We start from the raw sequence: 15,571 nt of genomic DNA, 5'->3' as shown, positions 1-15,571 counted from the left end.
CAAAATTCAGAAAGCATCAAACATATTGCGAGACTTTTTTGGGAGTGAGCTGATGTGAAGTTAAGCCTCAGAAACAGCACAAACAAGACAAACGCTCAAGCACCTCAGCAACTCAAACAACCTAGCATGACCAGCCCTGCATGTGGCTGAATCTGAAAACCGAGCTGGATTTTCCTGCCATCTCAGATTATCAAACTTGGGTGGAAGCAAGTCAAGTTTGATCCTGGGGGACAGCCTAAAATATAGAGAAATGAGGAGAGCTGGTAATTTCAGTGGTCAGTATGGCTCACTTCAACATTGACCAGTGAATGAAGCAACTGGACCAGTGGAAAAACTGTCAAGAAATGCCAAAAACAAATATTTATTTATTCCCGACATTTAAGCCATGACCAATTTTAAGGGCAGAACAGATTTTTGGACTGAATGACATATTCCTGTTTCTGTATCTGGAATAGTATAAACAGTTGAGTCACAAAGCTATTGATGCAGACTTCACTGAATTATGTACAAATAATATCTTTTCACTGATTTTCCTTTCATTGAGATTTTTATGGATTATTTTGCTCAGCTCTCAAGATAAAACAAAACCTTGCAAGCTTTACTTTTCGTTAGGTGTTTCCTTCCTCCGTTTGTTCTAACTCTTCCTCTACACCACAGCTTCTCTGATCATGCAAAGTGCAGTTAACATGCATCTTCAGCATGGTATAAACTGATTTAGTCCTTCTTGGTAAAACTGTGTCAGCAAATAATCACACACTTTATTTGGTACCCTCCAATCACATTATATTCAGCAAATAAATTTGCCAAGTCAACATCCTTTAAGAAAACAAAATGCCAAATAGCATGTACTCTATCATGCAGTAAGCAAAGGCAATCACACCACGATGACGAGAATCAAGTATCCTGACTGGCAATACAGCCATTTCAATTAATCCCAACATCTCTGAATGAGAATGGAGAGAAAGGATAAGTAGAATCAGCCAATTTTCACACTTGATTATCCATTGACCCTGATATTGGACAGGCACAGCAACTGCATTTCCATTATACCTTTAATGTAGAAAATCATATCAAACCACCTCACAAAGGCACAAATGGATGCATATATAGCCAAAGGAAATACACCAAGGAATGGCACAAAGATTTGGCACCAAGACAAGAGTAACAACAAAGGAAATTTTACATAAAACGTCTGCTTGTGCTTGTTTACTGACAAAAGGGTGTTAGCCAAGCTCAATGCCAAAGTTATGACCAGTCCAGTTAAATGGGAACTGTGGGGTGTGAGAAGCCTAGAATATGTGGCAACAACACAACACTTGTGGCTGCTACTTGTAACTAATGCTGCCAAGAGATCTGCTGCTATGGTACATCACACTCATACTGGCCAGCACCATTCTAACATTTGAGTGAAGGATATTAAAGATTACTCAAAATGAAGCTGGATGAGCAGAGAAGCACTGAAAAGTCATAGAATCTCTAAGTGTGGAAGCCCTATAGGCCACTCAGTCCACACCAACTCTCCAAAGAGCATCCAAACCAGACCCACCCCTACCCTATCCTGACATTCACCACGATTAGCTAACATAGCCCGCACATCCCTGGACACTGGCCAATTTAGCATGGCCAATCCACCTAAACAAGGAGACTGGGAGATAAATATAACTCGTTGATTTTAATTTACATTAGAAACCAATTCCAAGTCTTTGGATGATGCTGTTCAAGGGAAGCATATAAATAGAACCAAGGATAGATCCTTTGGGGTCTCCTGAGGTAACAGTATAGTTACAGAAAACATTGCTGGATGGTCTGCAGCTACTATTTAATATGCCACGAATATCCCAGAGATAAGGCAGTTAAATGGGATTGTGTAGACAGCACCCACCTCCACAGTCAACCATCCTGCTCACACTCTCAAAATATCAGTATCTGGCTCAGGTTATTGGGGACCGATGACCAGTTAGTAATTTCTCGACCAGGTGGTAACTCAAAATAGGGTGAAATACTAAAGCTCTACCACCTTATTGCAGTCAAGGCATACCACATTACAGAGACAATGAATCAGCAAAGAAATATGCACTGGGATTGACGCAGCTAGTGCATCAATTTGAAGGATAAAAAGCTGAAACAGAGCAAAACATTAGCAACAATACATGTTCCACAGCAAAAACAATGGCACTGACACTGGCCATCTCAGTATGTTTCCAGAAACATATGCTCTGTGACTTCACACAGAGGGATCAGCAGTGTTATGTTAACCAGCTGGTGCAGCAAACAGTCTGTAGATTTTGCTGGCGACTATCACTTTTGATTTGTACATAATTAATGGGACTCAGCACAGCAGAACTATTAGATGTGCCCAAGTAAATATTTATCCATTTTATATATAAATCTTGATATAATTATATAATTTTTGTGAACTAGCTCATATCATTTTTGTGAACTAGCAACATTCCCCAATTAGGACAGCCAGTCCTGAGGAAGGTCACTGGACTCAAAACCTTAACTTTGATTTCTCTTCACAGATGCTGCCAGATCTGCTAAGCTTTTCCAGCAACTTCTGTTTTTGTTAGCACAGTGCCCAACTGAAAAAGTATTGTAAAGCCAGTAATGGAGATGGGGAAGCAGCAACATGGAGAGAGAGAGAGAGAGAGAGAGAGAGAGAGAGAGAGAGATGGGTAGGCAGCGGCATTGATTGATGGATTAAATGCAAGAAATGGGGGTAGCCCTGTCACAATGACAATACAGAAGAGAAATTCCTGGTTTGTAGTTGCTGAATATATTGTTCCCCAAATATATTCTCAATCAACATAAAAAACAAATGTATGTGGTGACTGACAATCAATTCCAGCATGGTAAGAATTCAATTTCCCTATATCATGAATGTGGAAGAATAGCGTAATTTTGCCTGTTCAGATGATACTCACAAAGCATTTCACACATGCAATTAAACAGAGTGCAATACAGTAAATATTTTCAGTTACACAAAGCTTTTAAAAAAAACTCCCAGAATCTGGCTGGGCTTTCCAAAGCCTAAAGCCTGAGACTCTTACAGTGACTTCCTAAAATGTAATCACTTTCAGGCTGTTTTTCAGAACCCATGCTGTTAAATTACTCCATAACGAATCTATTGTGATAAACATATATTGCACTGCATAAAAGCAGGAAGTTTGCCATGCTATTGTGCTGCAAATCCAAAGACAGAATCCTCATTTCATTGGAAACTTTATCTACTGAGCTCTGGAGGATTTGGTTCTGTAATAGCAGCTCTGTTGCAACAAAGTCAAATAACATATTTGCATAAAAATAACATTTCTTTCTCAGCAGGTTTCTGAACCATGACTATTTCAAGATATGCCTGGTCACCCTCCCATTTCTTAACCTCTATAAAGTGAAGCATTCCCAATATTCTCTTGCTAGTATCCTAAATTGCAGTAAGTCTCTTTGCCTCATTGACCTACATAGGGTCCCAGTAAAGCAACACACAGAATTTAACAATTTCACTCACTTTCAGATCCTTGCCACTCTGATTCCAGCCTTTCACCCGACCAGAGTATCCACATACCCCCAACTCTTGCCTTTTGTGTATCTTTGTTGAATCACACCACTATCTTCAGGTGTGCCTTCAGTTACCAGACCCCTGATCTCTGGAATACCTTAAATCTCTTCAATTCCACTGTTTCTGCACCAAACATTTGCCCTTGTCCATGTTTTTGGTTGCCTGTCCTAATATCCCATTATAGGCAATGTGTTAAATTTGATTTGACAGCATTCTTGTGAAGCACCATGGGATGTTTTAATGTGTTAATATGTTTTATAAATACAAGTCACAGCTGTTAACATATGTAGTGCCATTCCAAACCTCTGCTCTTGTATGTATTACAAACCGTTTCTTGTTACACATCCTAGATTTTGCACGATTATTTAACCGTTAGCTATGCTTTCTGAATATGCTGCCAGCAAGACCTTGCACAAAGTTCAAAATCAGTTTCTGTAGAATCAGCACCCTGTCTGACAGCATGAAACACTTCCTCCAAACACTACACTCAATAAAAAGATCAAGGTCAGTTTCTGAGTTCACTGTGTATTTAAACAGGAAACAGTACATTCTATGATCATTCTTTAGAGCACAAACTCTTCCAGGTTTTATACATTCTGCATTGGCCTACTAACCTAACAAGGGCCACCTTCATCTACTGCTCTTCATATAGTCCCTTCAAAGCCTCCTCTAAAACAATCTGAGCCACCGCCCTTTGCAGCACTTTTGATTCAACTTTGCACCACACCTGTTTCCAATGCCCTTGGGAGGCTTTTCTTAAAAAAAATCACATTTTAAAAAATATGGGTCAGTGTCACTTCCGACAGAGGAGGCCATTCATCTTATAAGTCCATAATTTTGCTGAAAATGTTGGGGTTAAACAACTGAAGACTATTGCTTGTAACTGGAGATGATTCCTTGCCAAATACTTGAGTCTAGGGTCAATTCTGTTCTAAACATTTTCATTCATTTAATTTTCTTTTTAAATAGTTTAATATTAAGTGCAGAGATGTAATAATTTCATCCAACTTATTAGCACTGGTAAAATAGGTCAGTACTTTTGGACACAATTGGGATCATGCAACCACTGTTTATACAAGCTGATCATAAATGTATGGACTTATCTATACATGTTCCCACTGTCATATTTTCAACCATGTGTACATACTGTAACTGCCCTATGCACAATTCTGCCACCTCTGCTTTGACCTTCAATTTGGCACGAACCTATTTAATTTCAGTTACATGATAAGAACATCACATAGTTCAAATTTCTGCAAAGCCACTTTGAACAAAGTCCCACACTTGAACCTTGAATAAGCACACAGGCTTGAAGCAGCTAGTTGTCCAGATCATTATTCAAAATACAATGGTTTCACCCAAATGACTTGGGATTGGATTCCATATGAAATGATACTAGATCATATATTGGTTTATTCTGAAGATACTTATTCTTTGCCTAGATATCATTCTGAATTTGCTATTCTTAGCGATCAATAGATTACTTCTAACTAGTGTTCAGAACCTTAATGGTGACCTTATGGCAATGGGGAAAAAAAACAAGATATTAATATTTTTGATTTGCATGGCTTATTCAGTGACGTGTATAGTATTGTGGATACTTTCTCAAAAGGAAGATATATATCAAATAGCGATAATGATGAGGCAGAACAGGTGGAGGAGAGAAAAAGAAAAGGAAATGCTGTACCCTGGATGCCACTACCTTGGGGGGGGGGGGGGGGGGGGGAGAATCGGTTCTATGTGTCAAACATGTGTGGGTCGGGATTCGTCCTGTCATGTGAACACCCACAGCCGAACCCTCGACCCTAAGTAGACACCATCCAGAAACCGAGAACTAGTCGGGTATGGAGTATTCAGCTACAGAATTAACAACATTGTTCAATAACCATTCAACACATAATTAAAGCATCTAAGTTCAGAGTGACTATATATATTTCACTGTTAATGTTTTAAATTGTAGGACAGATCAGATCTTTTCATCTCCTTTGGGACTATATACACTTCACTCTCGCGGGGATTATGCAACTGTCTTCCACGACTTTTCGCCGTTTCTCATCACTTGATGATCCACTTTTCCTTTATTTCCCGATCTTGAAGTTAGTCTGCTCTCTCTCTCTCTCTCTCCCTCAGTGAAACTCTTTACTCGTGTACACTTCCTTCAAAGGAAACGGGAACTTCCACTATCGCTCCGATCATGACTTATCACAAAAACAAGATGCCACTCCGTTCCTCCCGAAGGCTCCGCGAACATTACCTGTAGCCCCGGTTCGTTGCCCTCGGCGGGATCCTGTAAACGTGAACCTCCGGCTTCACACAGAGCACCGACTCGTAATCACTCTCCGCCATCTTGCTTGCCCGCCGCACCGCCGACTACAGGAGGACCCAACGCCGACGCACCCAACAATCGCGGGGCATCACGGGATAGTGGAGGAGGAGCCGCCGCCGCCGGCACCCACGGCAACACGGGATAGTGGAGGAGGAGCCGCCGCCGGCACCCACGGCATCACGGGATAGTGGAGGAGGAGCCGCCGCCGGCACCCACGGCATCACGGGATAGTGGAGGATGTCCTGTTATGTTTTGTCCTTCTGGCATTATGGAGGGCGTTGACTGCAGTCGCAGGGACTGTAATACTCATTGATTCTCTCACATAATGTCTTTGTCGCCATCAGGTGTCAAGACTAGAAATTCCCAACCGGACTCCGCGGAAGTTTCATAAACTCCCCATCCTCCAAAAATAGAAGGTAATTCTTGTGCGTGTTTCTGAGATGGTGAAAGTGCAGAGATGATCGGGTTATGTAATGGATTCTTGCTTCACACAAAGCCGCAATAGAGGGTAATTCAGCTGTAGCAAGACATTTCACACATAAAAGATTATAGGCACGTTTTTAATTTGACCGTTAGCTTAAAAACAAATTACCCGTATAGCAATAAGGATTTCCTCCAAGTTCAACCATCGGATTCAAGGGGAAGGAGGTCGATTTTTCAAAACTTTATTAAAGAGACTGTAGTCTTTTTTTTTTAAAATGCAACTACTTTGAATTTCTTTTAATTTAAAGAGGAAACGTAATTCAGTTCTGCCCAATAACTGTGAAGCCCTCCGAAATGTGTACTATATATGTTAGTGTCGATGTTATATCCATTTAAAGTCTCATACAAATGGTAACACCTTTGACAGTACAACACTGGGGTGACAGGATCATATTTTGTTAAGGCCTAAAATGGATCACACTGACAACATCACAGGCAGGCAATATTTAGAACAAAATTGGTGTAGTCTCATTTTACTTTGAGGCAGAAAATTGCTATACCTATAGCAGCAGCACTGACACTTAATTTTCTAAATAATATTCTTTATGCCTGAACCCAAAATATGAGCAGTTACTTTGAGAGGAGAATCATGATCATTCCACTTAAGGGAATCAAATGTATTTATTACCTGTAAATTGTTTATTTTTCTTAATATGCAGTTACTCTGCATTCCTCCAATTGTAGTCTCTCATCCAGAGATGGGAGCAGGTACTCCACTTTCCTACTGAGCTCCCTCATCAATCAAAAACCTGTCTAGCTCAGCTTTCGAATGTCTTGAATAACGCAGACTTATTTGTTCACAGAATTTGGTGGGAGGGAGGGGATGAAGTCCAAACATTGACAACCTTCTAATGTTTTCCTAATTTCTTCCAAATTCTTTTGAATTTCACCCCCCTGCCAGTCTTTTGACCATATTTTAAATTTGCCGTTCAGATATTTCCTCTTGCAGCCCATTAACCCTTTTATTACTTATCAGAAAATAGAGTTTGTAATTACAAGTCATTATTCAATGAATACTATATCCATTCTTATATTCACATTTTAATGAAAATCTAGGTATAATCATACATATAGCTGTCCAGATGCACAAAGCTAGATAAATTGTAATTACAGAAAGTGAACGGATTTTCATCCTCAACTCTCAGTAAAGGTGCCAATCAAATAAAAGTCTTTTCATTCAAATATTATAAAGTATTACAGTTTTATCATTCATTGGGTAGCTGCTACTGTCCTGTATACATGCCACGATCCTTAAAAAGATTGCTCAAACCCTAACATACTAGGATTTCCATACTAAGCCACTCTACTTTGCTCCTCTTTACAAGGCACTCCTTAAAAACATATCTCTGACCAAATATCACTGTTCTACTGTCTCTATGCCCTTGATATCAAATTTTGTTTGAATATTGTCAAGTGGTGTTAAGGGATGTTACACTACATTAAAATGTGAATTGTTTTTAACTTGGCAGAGGGAGGAAGAGGTCGATAAAGCGCACATTTGGAAGTTGCAAAGATATGATCAGGAGTTGCACTTCTCTCCGCTATCTTGCTAAAAGCATCCTCAGTAACCTTAATTAACTACTCAGTGGTAGTGATTGGTCCTCTGCTCATTTCTTAATGTTTCACAATCTTGCATTTCCTCTTCAGTTACTTGTAAGTGTATACCATTTTCCAATTTAAAGTTGTTTAATATCTTTGTCTCTTAGCCTGCATTCTATTCCATGTCGTCTTCACTGAATTCAGAATCCGCACCGTACATGGAAATGGGAAAATCAGACTTGTCAGCATATGATAGATGGGATAGTTTTTCAGGTTCAAAGAAATGTTCAGAGTTCACTTTATTTCCCCCTTTTCAACTGCAGACCTATAAGTAATTAGAGCGTCAGCAGAATCAGAGTGTGGAAAAATAAGGTGTTCAACCAGTGCAGGAAGGAAATTAGCTGGTTGAGTAATGCTGAAGTATGGCAGAAGCTCCCTAGCACGTTCGATATCCCTTTCATATTCTTAGTCTTGGATACTTTGAAAGCTCTTGTGTCACAAAAATATACTTGCTCCAACAACCCTATTTACATTAATAAATGTTCCTCAAATAAGACAAGGAGCATAACACATCAAAAATAAGGCCAAACTGTTTAGGCTAAACTTATAAAATTTTACTTAAAATATAGTTAACTTTGCCAGTCAGTTATAAACAGAAGTTGTACAGAATACATCCAGCACTCAGACCAAACTTTCCTTTTGCTGAATGCTATATAAAAAAGCTGCTTCAAGGGGTCCAGATGATTTTGCAGGATAAAATATAAAATCAAAAGACAGTAGCAAGAGCATCTATTTGTTGATAAAGATGTTACAGGTAATGAAAAACAGTATTTGCACATCTTTCCCAGCCTTCATGCAAATAGGAAGGACTAATAAATTCAACCAAAACAAACTAACACCAAATCCTACAAATGTTACATTGTGTACATTGCCTGTAAATGAAGACAAAATACAGTGATAGACATCTTACCCGACAATAATCTGATAGTCACAACCAAATCTACTTTAGATGTGACTCATTTAGTAAATGTTTACAGCACTAACTTTACAGCACATAAGTGTGTGCCATTCCATCAACTGGAGTGCAACAGTATGTAAGATCCTGATAAGAATGTCATAGAGGAAGCATTTTGTAAGCTTAAAAGGGGCAATTCCTTCATAAAGCTATTCAGTTTGAATAGTCATTCTGATTTAAGTGTCCTATTTAAACATTTACAGATCTCTTTCAGCTGCTGACTGACCAATTGTGCATTTCTAAAGACTTGTGCAATTCACTAAGTCCCAAGTTCAGTCTACAATTTTCATTGTAACAAGTTTTTAGATGGGTGATACTGTGTCATGGCATCATATGCCCAAATAAACCATTTACTACATGTTTTTAATGGGGTGATGATGCCCTTTAAGAACCCCAAACTATACAGCAGAGTTTGTAAATTAAACAAGCTGGGGAAGTTTAAGATAGCTCAGGATCAAATTCCTCAAGCTTCTGTAATTTCCCACTGTCTCATTCAGGTTCAATGACAGCATCTTCTCAAAGCACTAATCTGCAACCACAAAAGCATATGTCATGACCATCCATCTGTACCCACCAAGACAGTAAAACACAAGAAAAAAATCCTGAAGAATGGATAAGTTGTTTTTCTACAAAAATCTGTACGCGTCACACATTTCTCTGCATTTATAAATGAGATGCAAGCTTAATATTCAAACCAAAAACTCAAGCTGGTTTCCTAATATCATCCTTCTGAATCAGGGCAACTCTTAAATGCATCACGTTCTTAGAAGTAGCAGCAAGACTGACTTAGAAATTGTCAAAGGGAACTGGAGTAAATCAGTGCTGACAGAAGAGTGAACTTTGCTGAAGTTGAAAAACAAATTGCATCAATAGCAATAAAGCAACATACTCCCTATGTAACAAGCAGAAATGCTACTTGTGAATGTTATTGGTTTGATAAACATCCTTGGTCCTTTTGCTGGCCCACACAACAGAGAACCATAATAGCATAACATCAGGAAAATCGTTAAGGGGCAGATTTGGAAAAAACTTGATGTACTTGCACACAAAAAACTGTGCTAAACCAATACATAAATCTAAAAGGAACCGTCTACAGAAGCTACACTATACAGTATGAATCAAGTCTTTCAGCAAAACTCATTGTTCAGTGGTATAAGCTCATTTAAAAGACTAATTTTTTGTAAATTATTTGATTTTGTCCCCCCACCTCCCCAAGTAAGGAGTATGGTACAGCTCAGTGCTGATATACACATGTAAGTTCTATAATACTTTAATGATTACCCAGGATACTGAAGTTGTACACGAGGTTTCCTGGCAAGTTTCTTCTGCTTTTACACATTTCATATGAGAATAGCATGTATTATACTTAAGATAAATTGAACATCTTCAAACTGGAAATACAGTGTGTCAAGAATGAAGCATTTCAGTTACTTGGCGGTTTTTAGTTGGGCCGTTACATCCCTGTAGCAGCACTTACAAACCACACAGTATAATAGAAATCATAAGGCCCTTTATTATTGCTTATTAACTGAACCCAATTAAGTGTGGCGAAGCTACTATGTGACCTGCTGCCACAGTAACAATCAGAATATTTGAAGAGTTCTACAAATCCACCCCTGTATTCCAGTTTTTCTGTGAAGTGAAGGTGATGCTCTAATTAGCCATTTTGCCTTGCATTCTGATGTAGCAGCCAATTAGCAAAGTCAAAACTGACAGCCAATTCACTAAGTCCCAAGTTCAGTCTATAGTATCCTCTGCAGAATCAAAAAAAGCATGGCAAATGATACTGAAGCATAACTCCTCAATGAGGTTCAGGAGGTCAAATGGCTGCATTGTCCCAACCTTCCAATTTGTGTCAAGATGATTGCTAACGAGTGGGTAGGGAAGAGGAGAGAAAGGTAGTGAAAGTGGATAATGATGCCATTTTACATTTAAAATTAGGGATTACCTACATTATCTTCAACAAAACTTAAGTAATTCTCTCCTGCAAGTTGCATTCTGCCTGAGAAAAAAAACAAGTCATTAAAAAAAAACTTGGAAGCAAATGAAAAGCTGCAAAGGATTTCCAATACTTTTTCAAATAAGCTTCCTCCCAATTCCCCACACAACATTGCATTTGTTCAAGTTTCTATAATGACAATGGTAATCACAAAACAATTCATACCCCTCATGACATTATTGAAGTCCCACAATATTTCCAGTCGCTAAATTCCATATATAACATGTTCCACTATAACCAGTAAAGCACAGCTGCCTTCTGCTGACAAGTTTCACACAATTCAGATGCAAGTTGCCCTTAGATTCAATATAAAACTTAAAAATAAAATCAATCTCAGGTATAAATTTTAATGTCTGTTTTCACTTTGTTTGGCCATTTTGCTAAATGTACTTCTGAACTTGCGTTTTTCATTATGAAAAGAAACCCCTGAACCAGCTACTTCCAGAGTAAAGCCAAGTTCCTTCGTATGCCAGTACATCCCCAATATCTGGCTGTTTGAAAGCCCAGATCACGTTGATGGACATCTTTATGTGAATGAAGGTAGAGATCACTGGATTATTTATGAAAATTGCACGTCTCTCTCAGAGACTGGTTAAAAAAATCCAGTAATCTCATACAACCAAAGACAGAATTCAGTTTAGTCATGACAGAGGCCCTGATTAAGATGATTTCCTTAAAAAGGCTCAACAACATCTAAAAGGCCTGAAACACTGCAGAGCACATAGCTGCCTTCATCGGTTCATCAACTAGCAACTGATCTCAGAATGGAACAGAAGCCTTTTCCAACAATTGAAAAGTAACTGGACCAAGTTTGCACCTCTGTAATGATTTCATATGTTTTTTATGATATCGGTGGTAAAGAACAGGTGTTGTGAAACAGAACATTTTCTAAAATGGACACCCTACTCATTCTTATACCCATATTTATATTTTTTCCACAGGCAACCATTTTTTTTGTTAAACTGACCAAAAGGAGTACAAAACAGGTCCAGTTACAGTACTATGTTCCAATCTCTGTCAATATTGCCTTATATTGTTCATATCACTGGTTTTTATATACTCTCATCTGGGTCAAACTGTACCTTGTGAAAAAAATTCCCAACATTCTGGATGGCACTGCATGTTGGTAACTCTATCACACAAGTTTGAGATGATTGCAAACAGAGTGAAAACCTGATCTTGGAAAGGTAAAGGGCAGAGGTCAGGTATCAGCACTTTTGAGGGGAGGCAGTATCATCATTATTCTGTAGGCTGTGTTAGCAGATATCAATGTCTCTTTCACACAACAGGGAACATTCAACACTTCATTCATGGTTTGAGAGATTTTACAACATGCAAAGGCAACAAGATTCTCAGCATAATGAGGATTCTCACTTAGCTTTATCAAATAGGGTATTTCCCCCAAACCAACCTAGCTTTATCTACTTCCCATTCACAAATTTAATTGACCCAAAACTGATCTTGAACCATTGACTTCTCTTTTATTGTGTGAAGTTGCATCCTGATTTTATTCAGCGTACCAATAGTTGTCACTTATCTTTTGCTGATAATGCATAGTATCCAACGTTCTTCAAGCCCATTTTGATTCCTCCAGTCTGAGCAAACTGAACATGGCAGTTTTACTACAGTCCTGCTCACAAGGCTAGTTTTGACTTTGTTACTTTATTTCATTCTGTCCATACAAGTGTTTGCAAACACATTTTCCTCCTTGGCAATTACTCTCAAAACCAAACCCCGTAAACACCAGAATGTTGCACAAAGCATTTCATATCAGTTCTAGCCTTCAGCTATAGTCTACCACGTGTTTGCTATGTTTGTAAACTAGATTTTTTTGGCTTTGAAATTAATAACTGTAAGAAACAAAACCAGAGCTTGATTTTTTAAAAAAAACTAGTCGCCTGATTGTAATTCTGGCTAGGAAACAAAACAATTACTGGCTCGATTGATCCAACTGTGCTTTTACGTATGCAAATACTTATCTGTCTTTTCATAGAAATAACTATTGGATGGGGAGGGAGAGTTTTTTTTAAAAAAGTTTTCCACCCTCACTTTCATGAAGGCATTTAACTTGGGCTTGGGTATAGTTCCAGACAGTATCTTTTCCAGCTATTGTACTAACTGAACGACATGCATCTTCAGGTTATTTGACTGAAGTAGGTGAGGAAAGGGGAATCAGAAGGAAAAACAGGATTACTGAGCCCGTATCCATTCCACATAGTAAGTAACCATTGTGAACAAAACCTCTGGCTAAATGTTCCAGCACCTATTGCTGGGCACAGGGGCCACTCATATAGTCACCACTGTCTGGCTGATCAAGATTGGATTATGATCCTGTATACTGCATTGTGCAGCATATAAATCCAAAAACTAGCAGTAAGTTGGAATTTTATTATTGAGAGAACAAATATATTCTGAAGAATCTCAGTCAATTGTTCCAGTTGCATCAAGTTCATAAACACCATAGATCAAGCGACTGTCAGTCCATTGATTGAGTGAAATGCCAGGTAGTGTGAAAACTCACTAACAACCTCAACAAAAAATAAATTCTATGCTAATACAACAACTGCTGGGAAAGCACTTTGAATATTATTCATTATAAAAGCTTAAAAATATGTTAAGGTCTGACATTTTTCAGTGGGACAGCATTTAAAACCTATTCAACCCCAGTCCAAATCAATTCAGCCATTTTTACTGCCCCAGCCAAGTAATTTGATGGCTTTTGTATTGGGAGGCTTGGCTAGCAGCTGTGCAGGAGTGAGGCGGCTAATTTTTTTTTGCCCCCAAGCAATGGTTGAAATTGAAATCTCCAATTAATCTCCTTCACCCCACCCCTCCCCACAAAGCAGTAATTTGTTCGCAGGCAGACATATATAAGAGTACACACATACACAAACACATGCGCATTTGCGCAAACACAAGACAAGATGATTCATATGCAAGTCACACAAAAAGGAAATTACATACGTGCCCTGTTAACAATAGATGGACCTAGAAACAGCTTTGTTTTTGAAATTCTAGAAAATAAAGGCATTGCCTTGAAAAATACTAAGAGTATGTACTAGTGATGGGCAATAACTGCAACCCCTCGCTTTAGTGTTAGCAGGGCACAGAACGCACACAACCACCAGAAGGGAGACAAACAGTACCAAAGTTTCAGGTTCCACTATTTAGCCTCAAACTTTTCAGCTTCTTGAAAGAACATATAATTTGATTAGAACAATTTTATTTCCCTTTTTAAAAAAATTACATTTATTTGTCTTTGTCTTTTTTCTTTTCCTTTCATTTCCTCCCTTCATAAAACTGGGAGGGTTCCAAATAAAATACTTTGAAAACCTTCCCAGTTTCTTACAATACTGTTCTGCACTGACCCACAATGGGAGCAGCAGTAACAATAGACATGGCCATTGCTGAAACATTCTCTTTTCTAAAGAAAGTTTCTACTACTGCAAGTTATATCTATCCTGCAGTTTATACCAAAAACCATCATGCACAAAGCATAGCTGGTGAATTTGAGCATAAGGCAGTGCTGGAATAAGATCACGTGACCATAGCAATACGCAGCTTTCAGCTCAAGTGCTACCCTAGTACTCTATTTTTAATCACACCACCATATTAGTTTTGATATTAAAATATAAATCCTGGGGTTTAGCTGAGATTTGGCCAAACCAGCTAATCACATTCAGGTGGATGAGATACAGCAACATTTGCAGCCACTATTTGAACTTCTCTTTCCCCACCCCCACCCCAAATAGTTCTCTGTTAATCAACAGACTTGCTCACTGTGGATGGGAGGACAGGAATCTGACAGGAATTGGTTACACAACAGACCACTCATTACTGAACACAAGTGTACTCCTTGGTCTACTGTGTCAAACAGCCCAAGCCTGTGGTCCACATTCCTATTGTGGATCATTTCACGTTCTTGTCCTCTTTCTTCAGATTGACGGTTTGAAAAAAATATTTTAAATACAGCCTATAATAAATAGTTAAAGATAAGCCAACTTTAAAAATGGTGCATTTCTGATGGATTTTTTGACATACTTCGCATAGTGAGATAATTGAAGGACTGTCTTGTGGTTCTGGATCAGGTGGGAAGAAACCAAAACAAACCCAAGAAGCATGGGCTGTAAATGGACAAACAGCACCCATCACTAATACATAGTCAAAACTCTTTTCTGAAATTAAAAGATAATCTATTGAACATTCTTAAACAGTATTATTGCTGGAGCAAATTTCTGGTTAGAAATGGCACACAATGTATTCTTGGCCAGTCTGAATACAAGAAACCTCCCCTTCACGGTTTCCTTGGAGAGCTCACAGCAGTGTGCCAACCACAGTGGGCGGAGCAGGGGGTCACAGTGCGCAAGGAGAAAAGTCACAGTGGGCGGAGCAAAAGGGGATCACAGTGCAAGAGAAGCAGATCAGGTCCTCTGCTTGAGTCCGTTCTCTCTGTCCAACACTGCACGCTCGGTCCTGGAGAGTTCTGTTCTACACGTTTTAGCCCACGTTTTATCTGCGCTGCTTGAAGCCTTGTGTACCATCAGGACCCAGGGGCTGTCGAATTACACTGCTCTGTTGTCTGGTCTCCTCTAATTGGGTAATCCTAGTTGGCCTGAAAAAAAATTAATTTTAGATAAAGGTTGTGTTAGAATA

General features: G+C 38.8%; 2 protein-coding genes and 1 long non-coding RNA gene across 4 annotated transcripts in view; 1 reads left to right on the top strand and 2 right to left on the bottom strand.

The window, feature by feature from the left end:
• LOC140487102 (adaptin ear-binding coat-associated protein 2-like) overlaps window positions 1-6,009 on the bottom strand; it is a 22,282-nt gene extending 16,273 nt beyond the window's left edge. The window contains exon 1 of the mRNA XM_072586582.1: window positions 5,811-6,009. Within this exon, the coding sequence (XP_072442683.1) occupies window positions 5,811-5,902 (92 nt within the window). The 5' untranslated portion in view covers window positions 5,903-6,009. The remainder of the gene's footprint in view (window positions 1-5,810) is intronic.
• LOC140487104 (uncharacterized) overlaps window positions 5,674-15,571 on the top strand; it is a 13,534-nt gene continuing 3,636 nt past the window's right edge. Inside the window, exon 1 of the long non-coding RNA XR_011962706.1 lies at window positions 5,674-6,298. This is a non-coding gene — a long non-coding RNA (uncharacterized lncRNA). The remainder of the gene's footprint in view (window positions 6,299-15,571) is intronic.
• szrd1 (SUZ RNA binding domain containing 1) overlaps window positions 7,387-15,571 on the bottom strand; it is a 26,389-nt gene continuing 18,204 nt past the window's right edge. For both annotated transcript variants that reach the window (XM_072586584.1, XM_072586583.1), the window contains exon 4: window positions 7,387-15,530. In XM_072586584.1, coding sequence (XP_072442685.1) covers window positions 15,428-15,530 — 103 coding nt within the window. In that variant the 3' untranslated portion in view covers window positions 7,387-15,427. The remainder of the gene's footprint in view (window positions 15,531-15,571) is intronic.

The sequence above is a fragment of the Chiloscyllium punctatum genome, chromosome 16, assembly GCF_047496795.1.
Source record: "Chiloscyllium punctatum isolate Juve2018m chromosome 16, sChiPun1.3, whole genome shotgun sequence".
In the NCBI taxonomy this organism is placed as follows: domain Eukaryota; kingdom Metazoa; phylum Chordata; class Chondrichthyes; order Orectolobiformes; family Hemiscylliidae; genus Chiloscyllium; species Chiloscyllium punctatum.
Note: the sequence above shows the minus strand (reverse complement) of the source record. Positions and strands in the feature narration are given on the sequence as shown.